Source organism: Candoia aspera, chromosome 4 (genome assembly GCF_035149785.1).
Source record: "Candoia aspera isolate rCanAsp1 chromosome 4, rCanAsp1.hap2, whole genome shotgun sequence".
Lineage (NCBI taxonomy): Eukaryota > Metazoa > Chordata > Lepidosauria > Squamata > Boidae > Candoia > Candoia aspera.
Window position 1 is genome coordinate 91,873,220 of NC_086156.1, and position 21,552 is coordinate 91,894,771.

Consider the following 21,552-nt stretch of genomic DNA (forward strand, 5'->3'; position numbering starts at 1 on the left):
GCCCCTCGAGCTGACCTTATTCCCCCAGAACTATTGAAGAATAACATAGAGTTGTGGGCTCCAATCCTGGCTTTATTTATCAATATAGGTATCAACCTATGTTGATACCACAGGATGTGTCCCTGAGGACTGGGGCCTGGCAATTATAGTTCCAATCTTTAAGAAGGAAAAGAGAGATGACCCTGCTAACTATGGGCCAATTAGCCTGCTTAACATAATCAGCAAATTTTACGCTAAGCACCTCCATGATAAAATTAAGGATTAGCTGGATCAGGAAAATCTGATAGCAGAAAACCAGGCTGTTTTTAGAGAAGGTAGAGGCACCATCGATCAATGTTTGGTCCTACAGCACTTGATTGAAAAATATTAAACCAACAATGAAATATCATTGTATGCTGCCTTTATGGATCTTAAGGCAGCTTTTGATTATGTATCCAGGAACAAATTATGGGAGAAGCTGGAAGCCTCATCAATCGACTGTAGGCTTCTCTATTTAATCTGAGCCCTACACACTAATACAACTCTGAAGGTCAGGTGCAATATGCAAGGGTTTCTCTCAGAGCCAGTTACAAATCAAATGGGGGTAAAACAGGGATGCATTTTGGCCCCCTGCTTTTCAATTTTTATATCAATGCTAAGGTGAGATGTCTAAACAATCCAAATCTCCATCCCCCAAAACTAGGGGATGGCAGCATTGCCCTGCTCCTTTATGAAGACAACACTGTAGTTCTTCCCAGAACACCAAGAGGCTTTAAAAGAGCTCTGAGAACTCTGGTCCAATATTGCAAGAATGCTCATCTGGAAATAAACGATTAAAAAAAACCATAAGTTTATGGCATTTGCCAAAAGGCCGAAGCTCTGTTCATGGAGCATTAATGGCCATAGAATAGAACAAGTAACTGGCTTCAAGTATTTAGGAGTAGTTATGCATGCCACTGGTGTGAGGAAAGCCCACTGTGAATAGGCTGCTGCTACTGGACAAAGATCTGCCGATGCCATCCATATTTTTTTTTTCCATTCCAAAGGAGTATATTGTGTTCCAGCCACACTCAAACTCTTTCAGGCTAAGCCACTAGCCCCGCTCTTTTATGGAGTTGGCCTCCGAGGTTCTTGTTTCATCTCCTTGGAGAGGGTATAATCTGAATTCATCTCAGCAGCTCTCCAGATACCTCACTGTGCCTCTAATGCACATTTATGACTGGAGACAAGTATGATACAAGTTGAGTCCAGAGTGTGTCAGCTTCTTTAAACCTTTGGCTAAAGCTTAACTTCTATCCTCAAGACCTAGCACCATTAATTCTCCAGGACAATTTCCAGTCCACAGGGATGAAGGATGTTGAATCTAAACTTTTAAATCTAGGCTACTCTCCCTCTTTGGTTCTTAAGATGAAATGTGATCAGGCAAAATAAACGCTGAAGCAAAGGATGAGGATATGGAATGCAAAGCAGATCTATAGGAGGCCTTGGCCTTCCTGTCACCAGTACACAACAGATATGTTGTCATTGCTGCCAGCTACCTTACACAGCTAGAAACGCCCAGCCAACAGAAAGCTTTCTCTTTTGCCTGAAGTCATGCACTCCCCTCTGCAGTATTGGATGATAAATATAAAAAAAGGACCATTGGCTGAAAGGCTTTTCCCCTGTGATTCCAAAGAGGTGGAAACTACAGAACTTGTTCTTCTTCATTACCCCTTTCATGGAGACATTCAAACTAGATTCATCCTACCTCTGATTAGTAGGTATCCTGGTCGCATATATCCAGATGCTGCTCATAGATGAACTACCTTTTGTTATAGCGCATGTGGCTAGCTTTTGTGCAGCAGCACAGATCTGGCAGACCCTGATGGGCCAGTTTTCCACTAGCCAAAAACATTCTGGTGAAAGGTGAAAAGTCCCCTGTGCAAGCACCGAGTCATGTCTGACCCTTTAGGGGGACACCACTTTCTCAATGTTTTCTTGGCAGACTATTGCAGGGTGGTTTGCCATTGCCTTCCCCAGTCATCACCTTCACCAGCAAGCTGGGTACTCATTTTACTGACCTCGGAAGGATAGAAGGCTGAGTCGACCTGAGCCAGCTACCCAAGAATCCAGCTTCCACTGGGATCAAACCCGGGTCATGGGGAGAGTTTCAGCTGCACTACTGCCACCTACCACTCTGTGCCACACGAGGCTTCGTATTTCAAATCAAAATCAAAACATTCTATGTAACTATAATTCATTTAAATTTCAGATGTTTGTTTGTTTATTTATTTATTAAATTTCTCCACCGCCCATCTTGTGTTATTATACTTATATCATTTTAGCATCTATTTTATACTTTAAATATAGACTGCACCCTGGACCTCACTCATAGATGTTAGTTAGATTGTTTTATAAATGTATTTTAACTTTGTCTTAAATTTTGTTTTGTTTATTACCTATTAAGATAGATTTATATATATATATATTCACTGAGGACTCTGTTTGTACTGGTCTATGACCATTATAAAGAAACAAAAATAAAATTTAAAAAGGTATGAAAAACAGAGGACATAACAAAAAAGCACAAACAATTGTAACTCCTTGAACATTTTGAATCTCTTCCCAAGTCAACAAACTTCTCATATTCATCACATGCAAATGTGGTGATAAATGCATAATCATTTTCCATCAATCATAGGATCAACCAAGAATACATACAAATATTTGGGAAAACTTTTATGTAGGAACAGGCATACTGGATCTACTCTGGAAAAACATATTTGTAAAAGAATGCATCCCACTCTGGGCATTATCCAGATGTGTGGACCTCATTTCTCAGAAATAGTGTGGTCATTACTGAGAATTCTGGGACTCAATATGTTTTACTTTAGAACAGTGGTTCTTAACCAGGGCCCCTAGGATATTTCAAGGGGGCCACAGGTGAAAAACATGTAATGGTGGACTCTGGCATACGCCAAGATTTATGACATAGTCATTAGTAGATACATTTTATTTGTCTCTTTCTTTTGAGATTCCCTCTTTCTCTTGACTTTATCACTCACTTATGGTAATCTTCTGCTAGTTATATTTACATTAGAAACGTTTATTGGTTGTAAATTAATTCATCCTTATTACAAATAACTGTATGCTGCTCCTCATTGTAAAAATGCTGAACTGGTTTGCTACAGCTATAAAAACAAACATGCAATTCTTAATGTATGGTATATACTGGAGACAGAGAGAATATTGTTTATAAAAGTTATCCTCATACAGTTTGTGGACTGGTGGACATTTCTCCCTAATTTTGGACTGAATCTGTGAGTTGCAAATTATACTATACTTTTCACAAAGGTGCTGAGTTGGTCGCACCACTGTTCTCCACCAAGGGACTACCATTTTTGAACTATTTAAAATATATATATTTTTAAAATTAACCCCTTCATATTTTCACTTGCTTCCTGCTTGCCCATTGATTTAATATGAGCTATTACTGTAAGTACAAAGGATTTTTGTGGGCGTGGGTGGGTGGGATTAAGGCTGTTAATATGTTTTCTACTACAGATTAAGGTTACTATGGTAACTAATCATTTTGGCCAGGTGAAGAGCTTGAATTTAATTGTTCCCATTTTAGTTGTTAATTGTTGCACTGGGTGGAAGGTGGGGAAAGAACTTGCCTGGACTTGTTTTAGTTTCAGTTTCCCTTCTGTGTAGGCTTGCAGAGAGTATGCAGCTGAGAGAAATCTCTCCTCTCAGCAAACAGCCTTTAAATATGTTTGTTTTCTGTAAATAAAATTATTTTTATAGAAATGCCTGGTGTGTGACTTTTCTGATCTCTCCTGGTCCAAATGCTTTCCCAGCAATCTGCCAACAAAGGCCTCCAAACTCTGCACAAGGTTTCTGGTTCAGATAAGACAAAGTTGTACAAACTAGCACACACCGATGTACATATTTACAACCTACCATTTTGTAGACAGTTACTTCTTGTCCTGCAGTTTTGTTTTTGAAGGCCCAAGTCTCTCTATAACATTTATTTTCTGGAAATGTATGCTCTCAAAAATAAAAAGGGGCCTACCAAACTGAATGTTTTGGAACCTTGTTATTGCATTAAAGGGGACATTTCAGATGAAGGAAATACAGGCATGATAGCATTTATCATGTTTCATATATCATTTTTAAAATTACTTTTGTGGAAGGAAGCAGGATATAACCTGAACAGAAGCAGGATATAAACTGAACTCCACCCCATGTTTAATGCAGGAACTACAACTTATGCCAGGCCCCTGGTATCTCTAGCACAGAAGAACCTCCTGTGGCAGTCAGTTCCCCAGCTGAACAATTCTTAGAATAACCACAAGACTTATAATGTTTGACTCAAACCTTATTGTCCTACCTTTTATAGCAGCAGCCTCCAACATTTTTGATTGTGCCTTCTTATCAGTACATTTTTTAAACATGAACACCTCCCCCCCCATATATGTATATTTGTGTATGTATTATATAGTTGTACTTCTTTACTAATATATTATGTACATTTTAAAAGGATACCCAAAAAGAGAAATGAAAAAGATGAGATAATTGGAAAATGAACAGTATTCTAACAGTATCTTCTTGCACTCCAATAATTCCTCATCTGAACCCTCTTGTGTCTGCACAGCCCATTTTGGAAGCCACTGATCTACCTATACATATCTGAAGAAAGTTATGATGAATCTTCTCAATGTTCACTTCTTGGACTACACATAACTGCTTGGCACTGCTATTCCTGCCATTGGAATAAACCTGAGGGTTTATATCAATGAATAATAAAGCAGTTTCTTTCAGCCTTGTAATCTGTACAAGTTTTGGATCCTGTTGTGCTTCACTAAGATAATTGTTTGGCCATGAAAGCCATGTCTAACCTCATGCAGAGAAGAAAGGCTGGATCAGGACTTAATGCTCTTATAAAGGCTGGAAGTATAACTACATTCACAACTTTTGAAGGGAAAAATGTGATGTTCATCATTGAACTTATTGTCTTTGCTTGATCCTGAACCACTAGTGTTTTGTGATTATGAAACAGAGCACATACTCCTTCCCTCCTTCCCTCCTTCCTTCCTTCCTTCCTTTTTCTGAAACCCACAGGCAATATGGTTTTGAAATTGTGATGTCATCAGAAGTTACATGGCCAATATTTTTGCTTTCTTCATATGTGGATATTAATTTGTTTTGTTTTTCTTTCCTTCCCACTTTCGTAAAAATAAAATAGGTATCCAAAGCCTGTCAGAGTCATAACAAATGTTGCTTCTTACTTATGTTTTATAAATGTTTTAAGTTTGCCCTGTCAACTTTCCATTGCATGATAATTACCTGAGCCTATTTTTATATTCTGAGCTTCAGGGGAAACTGGAACAAAAATCTTATATTCTAATTAAAATTGTAAAGGTCAAACAACAGGCAGGAGGGAAGATGATCCTTAAGGTACTCAGTTTCTTCTGGGAAACTGACTTTACTATTAATACAACATAAAACATCCCAGCCTCAAATATCCTAAGAAAATTATGCAGGTAAAATATCTGTTATTACATATAGATGGAGTACACATTAACATGTAGAGATACATACATATACAGCACTGTTTGTTGAAACTATGATGATGCCAGAATCATGACATGCACATGATATAATTATACAAATTACACAAATCTTGTATCTTGTCAGGTTGCCTGACAGAGGTACTTAACATAAATGACAGCATTTATGTGATTACACCATCATGCACATGTTATTTCTCCCCCTTATCCCCTGCTGTGGATGCCTGTGCATGTGCATGTGCATCTGTGTGTACAGTATAGTATAGATACATGTGTGTGTATGTGTATGTGTGTATGTGTGTGTATGTGTACACACACATACACACATAAGCACACAGACAGACACATGTATATAATATACCTGTCTGTGTGCATGTATATTTTATTTATTTATTTATTTATTTATTTATTTATCGCATTTCTTCACTGCCCATCTTGACAAATGACTTTGGGCAGTTTACAAGTGAATTAAGACAATAAAAGAATTAAAATATCATTAAAACAGATTCATTATAAAAATATAAATATACATAAGACTCTAAGAAATAATGTATGAAATACAAAATCCAAGATGTTGAAACCACAGTCTCAGTAAAATTTCCCAGGGCTGGCCACATCTATATCTATAGCTATATCTATAGCTATATTGTATATATGTGTGTGTGTGTCTCACACACACATATACAATATGCCTGTGTGTATGTGTAAATATACATATTGTATATATACATGCATGTGTGTGTGTATAGTATATATGTGTGTGTATGTGTATACACATATACACACTTACCTACCCACTGAGACCTTCACTGTTTCATAAAAGCCAAGTATTGGAAGACTTTCATAAATAGCGTGAGAGAGCAAACTAGTGCAAGCTTCTCTCACTATTGGGTCTTTTAATCATTTCTGTCATATTAGAAAGTGGTCAGGAAAGGATCACTGAACACTCTGCAGTAGTCACTCTTTTGTCTGGCTGTTTCACTAAATGGAACATTTTTTTGAAATCAAATCAAAGCTTTTCTTCAACAATTGTTAAGTTGAAAACTTTAGAGAAAATTACAAAAGTTACAATGATCAGAAGTAACATGTGAGGCTAATTATGGAAATTGTTGCAGAGTGCTGGAAAGCATTTGGCCCAGAGAGTTCAGAAAAATCACACACCAGGCATTTCTATAAAAATAAATTACAGAAAGCACAAAAACATATTTACGGGCTTGTGCATTCACACATGCTCAGAGCTGAGAGCGGGAAGCTTACTCAGGCTGCAAGCCTAAAAAAAACTAAACAAAAGTCCTGCAAGCTGCCTTCCCCTCAGGCAATGCAACTATTAACACCTAAACTGAGGACAATTAAATTTGACCTCTTCACCCAGCCAGAATGATTTGTTACCATAGTAACCTTAATTTCTGTAGCAGAAAACAATATACCAATAGAAATGAAGCATTTATGCAGCACCCATTTCTTCTGGGCATATCCCTGGAGTATTTGTCTTCTCTCATAAACTAATAGTTGGAACTGCGACTGAAGGAGACAGAGGCTGAAGAACTGCTCCAGTTGGCACTGGTGATTTTAAAAGTTTCTGCTATATTGGTATTTCTGCCATCAATGAAATAGCATGCACAATTTCAGACAGGTAAACATTGTAACTGTGTGTTTGTGTGTGTGAGAGAGAGAGACAGAGAGACAGAGATTCTGCACATGTAGGTTTCAACGTTTTCAAATCTATCGAATATGTTAGTCTTTCTTTTATTTGTTCTCAAAAGGAAAGTCTGTTCAGTCTTTGAAACATCATAGCTACTTGAGTCTAGGCAAAACCCAATCTGAAACTGTTTGAGATTACAGAGGAACCAGGTTGACATTAAGAAAGATAGCAATGATTTCACAGAGACAGTTTTCTTTTTTTAGAAAATGGTTTCTTTAAGAATATAAAAGGGAAAATTACAAAGGCAACAATGACAAACAATTTGACATAATACAGTTTGAATATTGTAGCATTATTAATAGCCGTAGAGAAACCTGCATTATAAAAATCACAAAAGCCATACTTTTCCAGCCCTCTTCTCTTTACACAGCCTGATCTGAATCCATGTCATGGACCTAATGAAGTCAATTGTATGTTCAGTTTGTAACAGCTGTTGAATTAAGAATAGACCCATATAGATTTATCAATAACTTGGAATTGTGGGTTATATTTGGTACCTGTTTTGTTCTTTTTACATGTCCTAAGGCAGATCAGATCTAAAATCCCATTCATTTCACTGGGATGGTGTGCTTTAAATAAAACCAAATCTGGAACAAACCCCTTCTTAGGTTTGTGACTGGAGCTGAACTGAAAGGTTTATTCATACAGACAAGAAATCATGAGGCAATCAAAAAGATGATAACTAACACTATTGCAACTGAAATTCTTTTTTGGGGGTGTATGAGTGTGAAGGTCTCATTTTGACTTCCTTCTTTTGCAATAAACTCAAAATTAGGAGTTCTCACCAAACTTTCAATACATCCCTCCCTCTTATTTTATTCCCTGCTTCATAGTTGATTTCTAATAGTCTATCATACTTATATTATTCATTTATTACAACATTTGAATGCAAAAAAGGAATGAATAGTGCAAAATTAAAATGGTAGGTGCTTGGTCATATAGACAGAATGAATGAGCATCCATTTGCAAAACAAATATGTGAGAGAAGAATGATTGAAGCAAAAGTAAGAGCCAGAGCAAGAAAATCATACAGATGAGGAAAGAAAGGAATCAAAACAAGTTGTGAAATAGTGTATGGGTGTGGCGGAAGCAAGAATGGCTTACACGGATAAACATGAACAGAGAGGTATAGAGTATAATGTCAGTGTAAGTTAGAATCAAAGATATTTCTTTTCTTAAAAATCTCATGATCTTAATTTCCTTTCCTTTTTGTGACTTTTCCTGTGCTTTTTATAATGTTGCCTTAATATGTGTATTTTACAACATATACTGTGCTTCAAAGCCCTTACTCTTCGCTTAAGCAGAGCTGATGGCCTCTGAAAGCTTTGGGACTTTCATCTGTATGGGCAAGTTCTCTATTACAGGTCTTATTCTTTGGGAGAAAAGGTAACCAGAAAGATGTTCTATAATATTCCTTCACAGATGAATCCTCCATATAAGATGATACAGAATGCAACTTCTGTCACTGAATTTATACTCCTGGGACTCTCAAGCGACCCTCAGGTGGAACTCATTCTCTTTGGTGTCTTTCTTATTATTTACTTGGTGGCTGTGGTTGGAAACATACTTATCCTTCTTGTAGTCAGCTTAGATGTCAGACTCCATAACCCCATGTATTTCTTCCTAGGTAATCTCTCTGTAGTAGACATTGGGTACACAACTTCCACTGTTCCCAAAATGTTGATGAATTATCTCTCTAATGATAAACGAATCTCCTTCTTGGGCTGCTTGTCCCAGATGTATTTCTTCATTGCCTTCGGTGGCATTGAGTGTCTTTTGTTGGGCATCATGGCATATGACCGATATGCGGCTATTTGCCACCCACTGCATTATGGTGTGCTCATGCGGCCCAAAGTGTGTGTCTGGCTTGCAGTGGCTGCTTGGGTTCTTGGCTTGTCGAACTCAGGTGTCCACACTGGCCTTATGACTCTTTTGTCCTTCTGCCAGGACAATGTCATCCAACATTTTTTCTGTGACATCCCACCCCTCTTCCAACTGTCTTGCACTGACATTCAGACCAATCAAATTGCTACTTTTGTGGTTGGAGGAGGTGTAATCATGGGTTCCTTCCTGGTGACTCTGTTGTCATATATATATATAGTCTTAGCAATCCTCAGGATTCGGACGAAGGAAGGACGTCGCAAGGCATTTTCCACCTGTGCCTCTCACCTGACTGTAGTGAACATCTACTTTGGCACCATCATCTTCACCTACATACGCCCTAATTCCACTTACTCTCAAGAACAAGATCATGCTTTACCAGTACTCTATGGGATTCTAACACCTATGCTTAATCCAATGATCTACAGCTTAAGAAACAAGGATGTACAAGGGGCACTCCGTAAAATAATTCAAATAACTTAGAGGAGAAGGTTTGGGCACTAAATTGTTTTACAAAACCTTTAAAAATTTAATTCCAGGGCAGCATGTTTTCACCTTTATAATGCTGATTCTCAATAATAATGTCTCTATCATAATGAATGTAATAGTTTTGATTATGGTGAACAAACCTATCACTGTACTTTTGCAGAACCTAATACTTGATGCTAGACAATGTACTGAGATACCCAATCTTCTTCTTGATGACTATTTAGCCCTTGAAATCACAGGAAGGTGTGTTGTATGCTATGAGTTGGATGACATCACATGAACCCATATCAGTCTATACTGCATTTGTACAAAACATTTTCTTTTGTTTAGGACTCATTACTTATTTGGTCCCATATTGACTACTAAAATGCAGTTCCTTTTCATCTACCAGGTGATTTCCAATGAAAAACACATGTACATGGAGATTGTCCAACTACTTAAAATGTCCAGTGGACATGGGCTGGGATTCATGATGATAAAGGAGAAAGTTTTGATCAGAATCATCTACCAATAGTTTCACAGAATGGTATTTATTCTGCTCTAATTGATGCAGTGCCTCCTGTGAAAACTTCTAGAAAATTTGTAGCATTTATCTACAGACAGAAAATAGGCTCCATTTTTTTTTTCCAGGAACAACAATACCAAAACACAAAGTTATTGTATTGTGTTGAAAATTATTGCATATATACAGGTATATCCAACATTATTCTTTCCAGATGAAGCAATGTTATGCCATACACTGACCAAGAATAAGAAGCAACCAGCATAAATAAATTAAAGGGAGGAGATAAGAGAAAAAGAATGGAAATCTAATGAAATCTGCTTTACATCAACCACTACCCACATCTTTCTCTTCCATATCTTTCTTTAGTCACTTCCATATATTAATTCATTGCATTTTGTTCTTTAAACTTCCCACCTCCCTCTTTTTCAGGATATCATCAACTCCATCTAACCACAACTTTCTTGGTCTTTTCTTTCTCATTTTCTCTACCTTATGTAACCAAACCACCCTAATACATTTCTTCCATAATGATGATTTTTATATTCAATCCACATTCATTCAACATCATTTCGTTCTTGACACTATCCTTGTTTTACCCCCACACTACTCAAGTACTTCATTCCTTATGTGAGTTTAGATCCTGAAAACTTTGTTTAATAAGAAATCCGGAGAATACTAGGGAAAAAAAGAAACTTCTTTAAAAATAATAATGGTAGCTACTTGTTTTGTTCTAGAGCCCTATTTTGCAATAACTTTTCTCTGGCCTGGCTGATTCAACACCTCCCCTGGTTCAACAAAAGGCTTCTGGATACATGAATGTGGCTAATTTAAGAATTATTATTATTTAAATTTGTACACTCTTGATCTCCCAACAAGAATTTATTTGGAATAAACAAATTTCAAATCAATGAGGAATATTAAGTCCATCATCCAGAGACACAATGTTCCGTTTGTTTTTCTCACAAATTAGGAAAGGATTGATGCTTCATAACTATCTTTTATGTCAATTGATTTTGTTTTCATTTCTCATTTGCATTTGTTACATGATGTTTAAATCACTAGTACATTAATTGCAGCAGTGAACAGAACCTAGCTAACTATGACTGATCCCCAGAAAGATAAGTAGGGTTGAACTTTGGATGAGAGACCATCACAAAATATCAGGCTATAAACTTCAATGGAAAATCAAAGAAATATACTAGAAAAAGGCAATCTCAAACTACTCCCCAACTCTGGGTAAGAAAACTACTTGTCCATGTAGTCACCAGAAGCTGAACCAGAATAAGGGAGATATTATTTTAGCATATTTCAGTCTCTAATCTGAGACACTGGGCACATCTACACTTACAGTTTAAGCTGCTTCTGCCTGCATTCATGCTGGCTTAATTCTAAACATGTTTAAGAAGATCCTGTCCAGACTAACAACTGGCAAGACATTCATCCCAGACAGTGGGCTACCCCATCCTCCTATTGGACAATTACCCTGCTGTTGTGGCCTCCCACCTTTTTGTTCCTGCAAGTGGGTCTTTCTGGACATGAAAACATTTATATGTAGGTATGAGTATGTCTATACACACAAGGATAAAGATAATTTAATTTATATATGCAAAGCTAAAACTTCAGTATACACATACATGCAAGTGCAACAATCAGCTTTTTAAAAATCTATTCTTATTATTCTGTTACTTTCTTTCTATCCTTACCACAAGTGCTAGAATAACACACTGACAGTAGCTCTTGCCTTATAAATAGATGTTTCCTGGTTTGAACTCCATCCTATTTTTTTTTAAATACACTATGTTTCTTTCCTTGAGCTTCCTAATTTTCCCTATGCATCTCCTCCTCCTCCTCATCCCCTCCCAGAGGTAAAACCCTTTTACCTCAGGTGACTAGAAAAACAATGAAATAGCACACATCCCTGGACTTTTAAAAAACAGACCCAGAGAAAAGTAGGAAGCTTGTGGGGTGTGGGGGACTTAAAAAAAATACCACTAGGTTTTGAAACAGAAACCTTCTATTTACAAAGCAGAAGTTATAGCCATTGTGCTATTACAGTACTAATGATAAGAGTAGCTCTAAAGCACATTAAAAAGCCTGGTAAGCATTGACTTAGTTGAAGGAGCATTCCTGCCTCTTTGAAAGAGGCAATGGATTGCTGAGGTTAGCCTGCAACAAACTAACATGTTATCTGAGATGCACAGAAACACTAGAGATGACATAACATAGAAAAGTGTATTTCAAAAGTAGAGCATAAAAAGTGCCCTAAGATGACATTTATGGTGAGTGGAATATTCAAATAAGGTGATACTGTCTGCTTCTACCCAAGAGAAACAAATGTTGGCCATTTTGATTAAGAGGCAGCTGGACAGTGAAGATAAGCCTGTTGATTGTTTTATTCTTCATGAGGACATCTTATGCATCTAAATCATGGCTGGCTTCTGATGTTGTCCAGTGTAAACTTTAGAGAAAGGAATCAAACTCACAATTCTCAAAAGTAATGTGTGATGCCAATTAGAGAAAATAGGCAATTATCTATCACCCAACTCTTCTGGGTATATTTCACTGGAATATTTGCATTGTCTGAAAGATTGTTAGCTTGGGTTATGATAGACAGAAGCAAAAGAGATGCTCAGGTTGGCACAGGCAATTTTTAATGTTTTCCTTATATCAAGATCTTTTCCAGGGCAAGACTGTAGGATGGAGCAATTCGAAGCAGGTAAAAATTGGAACTATGAAAGTAGAGACAGATTAGATTAGATAGATAGATAGATAGATAGATAGATAGATAGATAGATAGATAGATAGATAATAGATTTTTTTTCAATTTTTCAAATACATACAGCACAGTGAGGTTCCTCCCCATCACCCCCCCCACACACACACACACACAATTGGTGCTCAAAAGTAAAGTCACCTTTGAGTTGCACCCAATTTCTGTCATCTACAGTACATGGACATGGACATGTGGTTTTTGGAATAGTGAATATAACATTATTTTGATTTAATTCATCTCAGTTTTTCATTTTTCCAGATTACAATTTATTCCATTTTCTTGTACAGAATGCAAATAAGAAAATCCAAATATGTTTCCCTAAGCATTGGGTTAATAGAAATATTTTGAATATGATTCTTTCTGATATCTAGATTTGTGCATGCTAGTCCTTCTGATATGGAAAACTTTGTTGTGTGTGTGTGTGTGTAAGTGTGTGTGTGTGTGTATGTATATATATGTATATGTGTGTGTGTATGTATATACACACATACACACACACACACACACACACACTTCCCTAATTTTGGACTGAATTTCTGAGTTCCAAATTATATACCTCTATTCACAATGATTGAATGAAAGTGTCTGGAATGTGTCCCTACTCTCCATCACAGGAGGGACCATCATATCTGCACCATTACAGGTTTTTTTCTTTAGATGTCTACCCGCTCCCTTTCCATCACTGAATCAAAAGCAGGGTACTATTGGCTAGGCATGCTTGGTTTATAAGTATCTGAAATAGGAGAATTGAGGAAGCCATGGGAAGCAGGACTTTCTGGGCAGCAAGGAATATATATTGCTTTTAACTGGTATCTCCTGGAATATCGGAAGCCACATGCCAATAGGTGGGTGTTCCCAGATAAAAGCAAATTTTGGTTTCAGCCTTTTTAAAAATAAACTAATTGTTGCTAAGCTGATTACATCCCATATATTTCATTATATTTCAGTACATTACAAAGTGTAACTTAGAAGATACTGTACTTTTATAACAGTTCTGAGATCTTCTCCAAAACTTGAAGGGGGGGCATGGAACTAAGGCTGTATATTTTTGCTTTAATTCTTTCCTCTGATTTGGTATGATTGTCAGGAAATAGCTACCACCACTAGTTATAAGAAGAGGAAAGCTCCATTTGGCATCACATTTCATTTGACTGAATCCACTATTCTTTTTCCCACTGGTCATATTCCTGGTAATCTTCAGGACTACAATTCACAACATTAATCCAGATTTTTGCAGAGTGAAGGGTTATTATATGTGTTGCCCTTGTCTAGTTGTTATGGTTTATTTTGTAGAGAAATCTATGGAATTGGTGCTAAAACTGAAAGTGTTTGCTATAATATTGAAAGGGTGGAGGCAGAACTGCAGCCTACTTTTTTCCTCTTACAGCTTAGGGTTGGTAATGCTTTTGTTTGTTAATTTGTTCAATTTAATAGGTGACTCAATCGTATTCTGTGTTTATGATGTTGTAGAGGTTCACTATCAATTAAATATTCACCACTGCTTTATTCCCCATTAAGTCATGAGAAAGTCTACTAATTCTTCCACAAGGTATCAGATTTAGGTCAAAGACCCACAAACAGAGAGACAGACAGATAGACGATTGTGTGCATACATGTCATCAATCTGTGGATGATTACAGTAATTGCTTGGTGCCTGGATTTCTAAGGCCTTTTCTGATCAAATCTGCTGTCCAACACAGACAATCAAAGAACTCCTGCTTAAGTTCTCCACACCCAAGAAGGTGAGACCAGAGAGGACCAAAACTGGATATTCACTGTAATGTATATGCTTATATGGAATAGCTTACACTCCAAGGCAAGGATGGCCCCATTCTTATGGCCTTCAAGAAGACCTGGCTTTCTGGAATGGATTCTGGAGCCACCAATTTAAGTTTTAGTTCTTATTATAATTACTATGTCTTTTACATTTTATATTGCACTAGTGGTAGTAACAGTAATATGATATTCTATTACATAGTTTGTAAACCACCTATACTGCAATTGGATTGAGGCAATAGATAGATAGATAGATAGATAGATAGATAGATAGATAGATAGATAGATAGATAGATAGATAAAATCTTCTTGCAGCCATTTTATGAGTAACAAGTCTGTGTATAGCATCCATTTTATGGAAATGCCCATAACACACTCACAAAATTCAAAATGTGTTTACCATCCCAAAAGTGAGGGGACAGTGCTATAGCATGACAGGGGAGAACTTCAGATTGAGGAAATATGATAACATTTATTCTGTTTTATATATCATTTAATTCTCTACAGGTCCCTGAAACTTTCTCAGGAAGAAATGTCTAATAAAAGCACAGTGACTGAATTCCAGCTTCTTGGATTTTCCAAGATTCAAGAACTTCAGATTGTGCATTTGGTTATGTTCTTGACAATTTACCTGGTGGCCCTAATGGGTAATTTCCTGATCATCACTGTCATATCCCTTAACCCCCACCTTCATACTGCTATGTACTTCTTCTTGGTAAACTTATCTGTTGCTGACCTTGGTGCCATTTCCGTCACCATTCCCAAATCCATGACCCACACTAGGACCATTTCCTATACTGGATGTGCTGCCCAAGTATTTTTTCTAATCTTTTTTATGGCTGTAGATGTCTTTCTCCTTACAGTTATGGCATATGATCGATTTGTTGCTATTTGTGATCCACTGCACTACACAATAGTGATGAGCACGGCATCCTGTGTGCAAATGACAGTCATTGCTTGGGTCAGTGGTCTTCTCTATGGATCAGTCCATGTTGGTGGCACTTTCTCTATCACCTTTTGCTCCAATGTTGTCAACCAGTTCTTTTGTGAGATCCCCCAAGTATTAAGACTCTCCTGCTCTAACTTGTATCTCATAGAAGTTGGGGTTCTTGTTCTCAGTACTTGTTTGGTGTTCAGTTGCTTTGTTTTCATAATAATTTCTTATGTGCAAATCTTCAGAGCAGTAATGAAAATACCTTCCACGAAGGGAAGACAGAAAGCATTCTCTACCTGCTTGCCTCATCTGATTGTTGTCTCCTTGTTTATCTGCATCTGTGCCTTTGCCTATCTGAAGCCAATCTCAAGGTCTCCATCTAATTTTGATCTGGTAGCTGCTGTGATTTACTGTTCTGTGCCATTCATGATGAATCCAATCATTTATAGTATAAGGAATAAAGATATCCAAACTGCTCTATGGAAGATCCTTAGCCATCTCACCGTCTCGGTAGTTTAATGTTTTCCTTCACTCACTTTCCTCAGATGTATGGGTAGGAAGAGAGTTGAGTGTATAGTGATAGGAAGCTGGATATAAATTGAATAAATATATAAAAATCTAAATTTAAGAGAAATTTGCAGCTAAGCTGCTAAAACATTCTGCAGTATGTCTTCTCAGTCCCATCTATAGGTAGACTTTGTCTCATTTTGACACAAATTGCTCCAATCTTTGCTGAGTGCTTCTAGCGTAGAAAAGACTCCTGTTCTTGGCTGTTCCACTTTTGAACACATCTTAACATGAGCATGTTTCTACTAATCATTGACTTAAATCTCTTTTCAGCCAACCTCTAAGCTCTACTGGAGGAGAACAAGTCTCATTAATGTTAATTTAATCTTTAAACTGCATATTCATGGACTAAACATATTTTCATTTCCATTTTCTGTGACTGTACCTTTGTACCACAACATTAATATGATTGAATAATGAGAAAAATTGTCAGCCCCAGTCCTGTGGTCTGTGACATATGAAGGCACTCTACATCTCTGCAAGTTTTGGAGTCCATTGTGCTGAATCATGACATGTCTTTGTTATAAAAGCTGAAAGTATAATCCTACTCACAAGACTGGGAGGGAAAGTCAAACGGGGAATCATCTGCATGCTTATGCATCACTACATCACAGTATAGCTAGATCAAATAGTTTGCTCAATTAGAAACTATATGCAGAAAAATATAGTGTAAACACAAAGGTATTTCCACATTTTTTTTTTCTACCATCAAGGTGGATTTGTAGTGAAGAGTAACAGCAAGTCTGTATGAATAGCATGCCTAATCTTTTAGCCTCTCTTGAACTAGAAGTTGTGCCCCTGGTCTATTATGCACTTATCTTCACCTATATGAAATATCCTTCTTTTCCACTCAAGGATTGGCGAACTCCAAATATACATTTAAAATTGTGGTGATGCTTCTAAAATTGTAAAGGTCCTTCCTCTAGAGGCTTTGGTGAATCATATCTTTCATTGGATAGACTCCAGCATTTCTGTGATGGTGAAATCTGAAATATTTGACCACCAAGTAGATAGAAATAGATTCTGACATAATTGTATTTCTTTAATATATTTGTTGTTTTATAGAACACTGTTCTGACTTTTCCTTCCTTCTTTTATGTTTTAAATAAAAAGAATGACTGCAATAAAATCTGATGCTCATCATTAAAACCATAATAAAAGATGGATTAGATTAGATTAGATTAGATTAGATTAGATTAGATTAGATTAGATTAGATTAGATTAGATTAGATTAGATTAGATTAGATTAGATTAGGATTCTGCATTGGTAATGAAATTTTGTATTGGAATCCTGACTTGAAATAGAGAAGTATAAAGGAAGGTTACAATATAGGCTCATAACATAAACAAAGGCTGTCTTCTGTTTGTAACTAGTTCTCCCTTTGTGCCATTTCCACTTGAGACTGTGTTAATGAGTAATGAGGATTAATGGTCCCCAGAAAATTTAGCCTGGGCTAGAAATCATCCCAACATCTTGCCTTGCTCACATTACTCATCAAGCAGAAAAGTAAGTGGATTACAAATCAAAAGCCACCAAAAATGAAAGATTAATATATTCATGACTTTATCACTGGAAAATATCAACAGTGGAATGAAGGTTTGTTTTTGACTCACCTATTGCTCTGAAAATTGAACTTCTGCCCTTCCAGGTATAAATTATATCAGATTTGTTGAGCAAGAGGCAAGCCTGCTGCTCTTGTATTAGGTTTGACCCTGAAGCTCTTGCGGTGTGTCCAAAGATTTGGGTACAGCAAGGGCACTGTGATTTCTTTGTCTTCTTTTGAACATCAGACTTTCTACCACATACATTCTGTTCCAGAATTCTTTTATAGGAGAGTTCTAAAAGAAGGTTTCTGCACATTATAAATGCAAGCTAAAACCATTCTAGCATTTGTTCTCCCACATTTTTATGTTGCTCCCACATTGCCTATCCTCATGTTACTGACTTATTTTGAGCCTTGAGTCAACATGTTTTTGATTCCGTATCATTTTATCTGGAATCCAAGCAAAGCTTGGACTTAGGGTAGTTTGCTTTTCTAGTGGCGCTTCACCACCCTTCCTGCTTCCTGGGTGCAAAACAAGCTCTGGTTTATCATCTTCTCTGACCTACCTCTGGTGGAGAAAGGATATTTTATCAGTTATTCCCAACTGCTGTAACAATTACGGGGCTTGTTTTCCCTTGCTCATATAAACAACATTTCTCATTTAACCTGCTCATAATCCTTTTGATAGTTTTTTAACCCACACTGAGACAGCCTTGACTTGATTTTTTCTATTAAATAAGATGTATACATCAAATTCTTGCTTCACTCTTCTGCTCCACCTCTGAGCTTAAGTAAGCCATTATTCTTCTCTCCCTTCCCTCTCCATATACACATATCAATGTAGAGGTTCTATGCCATAATCTGCAATCATGATTAGAATCATTGCCAGAAATCCATGATTGCAAAAAGATCACCATGGTATCCTTCCAAAAATAGAAACAGAACTAATGGCAGTTTTGCAGCAGGGTGTTTCTCCCCCCTACGGACACACAACTTTTTAAAAATATTTTTTATCCCACCTTTATTATTTTTTTTTTTTATAAATAACTCAAGGTGGCAAACATACCTAATATGCCTTCCTCCTCCTATTTTCCCCATAACAACCACCCTGTGAGGTGTGTTGGGCTGAGAGAGAGAGTGACTGGCCCAAGGTCACCCAGCCGGCTTTCATGCCTAAATTGGAACTAGAACTCACAGGCTCCTGTTTCTAGCCTGGTGCCTTAACCACGAGACCAAACTTTTTGTATTATTTGCTTAAATGTACATAACATAAATTGCAGATATGGATCATTGAAAGTGCTAGCAATTTCTTCTAATTTTTGCATTAGGAAAGCAATTTAGGGAGCAGGACATTGTTTCAGTCTCATTTTGAATGACCTATGATTTAGCTGGTAGGTGAACTCATTGGTTCCTGATGTTCTCTGCCTTTTTTTAACTGTTTATAGTTCAAAAGGTGAGTAAAAATCAATGTCAAAGTGGTCAATGAAGGACTGGGGGTGTAGAAATAGAGGGAATACTGAGTGTGTGGAAGCACTCTATGGTATATGCAATTGTTATGGAAGTGTTTTAGGTTCCAGTTGTTGTTTTTTTCCTTGTAATCTCTTCATTCTTTTTTTTTCCCTCCTAGTTTACAGCTTTCCTTTATAAAGTTGTGTACTTTTCATAACCAAAGTTCAAGTCTTCTGTTCAACTTTTTTCTTTTTTCTTTCTTTTCTCTTCTTTTTTTCTTTTTTTTTTTGGGGGGGGGCATTTCACTAAGATGGAATGAAAATGCTCCCTTAAATAGTTTATGTCTTCATGTGATTCAAATTTAGAAATCCTTGAGAACATTTCTTTTCTTTCAAGTGAATTCACCAAGCGGTTCCTCTTCTTTCACACATAGATAGAATATGATATAGCTATAGCTATATCCTTATTCCTTCCTAAGACTAAATTATTTCAAAAGGCCCACCTAAAAGAATTTGAGGTTTAAATAGATTAAAAAAGAAAAAAAATATTCATCTGAAGAGTGCTAGCATAACAAGAGCTGCCTAAGAAATGAATTTTATTTTATTTTTTAAAGGCCCATGAAACTATATATGTTTGGTACCAAAAAAGTGGATGAGATATTAAATTGTGCTCATTAATATTCCTTGTGCATTTATGTGAGCACAAAAGGAAATGTGTAACTTTACAAAGAGTTGCTGTGAAGTTTTGCTTTAAGATCTATGTAGGAGGTTTCAGAGCGATAATTTGGTGTGTATTCATAACGTACCTCCAGTTCAATGGCAACATGTAGACAAACTTGGCTGATCTCAAAAAGATAAGCAGGTTGGACCCAATTAGTACTAGAGATCACTAGGAAATGTGGGATTGAAGGCTGGACTGGGACATCAAAAAATAAATCTGGAAGGTGGTGGCAAACTGATTCAGTACTTTTACCAAAACAAAAACAAACAAACAAACAAAACCCAAAACCTTGTGTGTGTGTGTGTGTGTGTGTCTATGAAGTAATCAGAAGTAGAATTCAAGTTGAATTAAATACTAATGGATCCCAAGGATGGTGGGTGGATTTATCCATCCAGCCATCCATCCTACTTATTAATTAGATGTTTATCTCTCATTTCCTCTAGGAGCTCAAAGCATTACACTGCCTTCTTTGGTTTTAGTTTTGGAGAGAGAGAGAGAGAGGGAGATACATACATACATACTTACATACGTACATATATACATACTGTCAGGCTCTGCCTGCTACTCAGTAAAACACAGACACTAGTGTAGACTTTAGGTTCTGGTTTTATTAGAGTATAGAATGCATGCCCTAGGGAAAGCTGAGAGTGAGTGGAACGCGCCGGAACGGGATTTAAATAGCCCGCGCTGGTCAGCGCTCCACCCCTCCTTCTCCAAGTGTCCCCGAGCCCCGTTGCCAGTAGGTGAGGGGTCGTGCAGCCCCTCCTGTGCCTCGGGTGTTTCCTTAATTGGTTTTCTCCGGCCGGTGATGGGCCATTGCCGGGCGATCCGGTTCGTAAGCTTTCTGACAGCTCGGGCATGTCTCGTGGCCGAGTGTTGTCAATTACTTATTTTGCAACATTGTATCTCTTCCTTCCATGCCTCCGGCTAGGATCAATACTTTGTTGCCAGCACCTGTTGCTTGCTTTTGTTAGTTGGTTGCCTTATCCCTTAATCCGCCCGGTGCTCATTTCTTTGTATTGTTATGTGAGCCGTTGTGATGTTACAAGCATTGCAATGGTGATCATGACACATACACACACACACACACACACACACCATAACAAGAACCCTGTGAGTTAAATTGGTCTGAGAAAAAGTGTGACTAGCTGGAAGTCAACCCATGAGCTTCCTTGGCTGAGGATAAACTGAACCTGGGTCTCCCCATGCCTAGTCCAAACCTTAATCACTTCACCACACTGGATCTCCTAGTGTCTCTCCCAGAATGTTAAAGTAGCAAAGAGAGCACTTACCCTTTTTAATAAATCACTACAGCATTGTGGCAGTATTTATGATTGTAGCAACAATTAGAAAAATGATTAATGAAACTGCAAATATATTTATCTATAATCAGCAGCAGAGAGGACTAGAAGGGTTAGTTTGAAAATCTATGACAAAATAATAGACAAGACATATGGTAGCTTTGAAGTCCATTAAAATAAATCAGGTCTAATTAATCTAAAATACTTTTATTAGAAGATGTGATTTTTTAGTCAAAGGAAATGCATTTGATCTCTTTTTCTAGATTACAATTTTAATATGATTGACATAATACAAAGGCAAGTGTACTCCAATTGGAGTATTAGCTGTAACACAATTGTTGAATCAAAATGTAATTTTTGGGTTCTTATGCTATCTAAGA

At 37.1% G+C, this 21,552-nt stretch overlaps 2 protein-coding genes across 2 annotated transcripts; both read left to right on the forward strand.

The window, feature by feature from the left end:
* The first annotated feature begins 8,655 nt into the window (after positions 1–8,655).
* Positions 8,656–9,597, forward strand: LOC134497334 (olfactory receptor 5AP2-like). Its single transcript, XM_063303000.1, has one exon. It carries the CDS (start codon positions 8,656–8,658, stop codon positions 9,595–9,597), a length of 942 nt encoding a protein of 313 aa, XP_063159070.1.
* A 5,592-nt stretch (positions 9,598–15,189) lies between these two features.
* Positions 15,190–16,110, forward strand: LOC134496645 (olfactory receptor 14A16-like). The gene has a single exon (XM_063302357.1). It carries the CDS (start codon positions 15,190–15,192, stop codon positions 16,108–16,110), a length of 921 nt encoding a protein of 306 aa, XP_063158427.1.
* Positions 16,111–21,552: the final 5,442 nt, after the last annotated feature.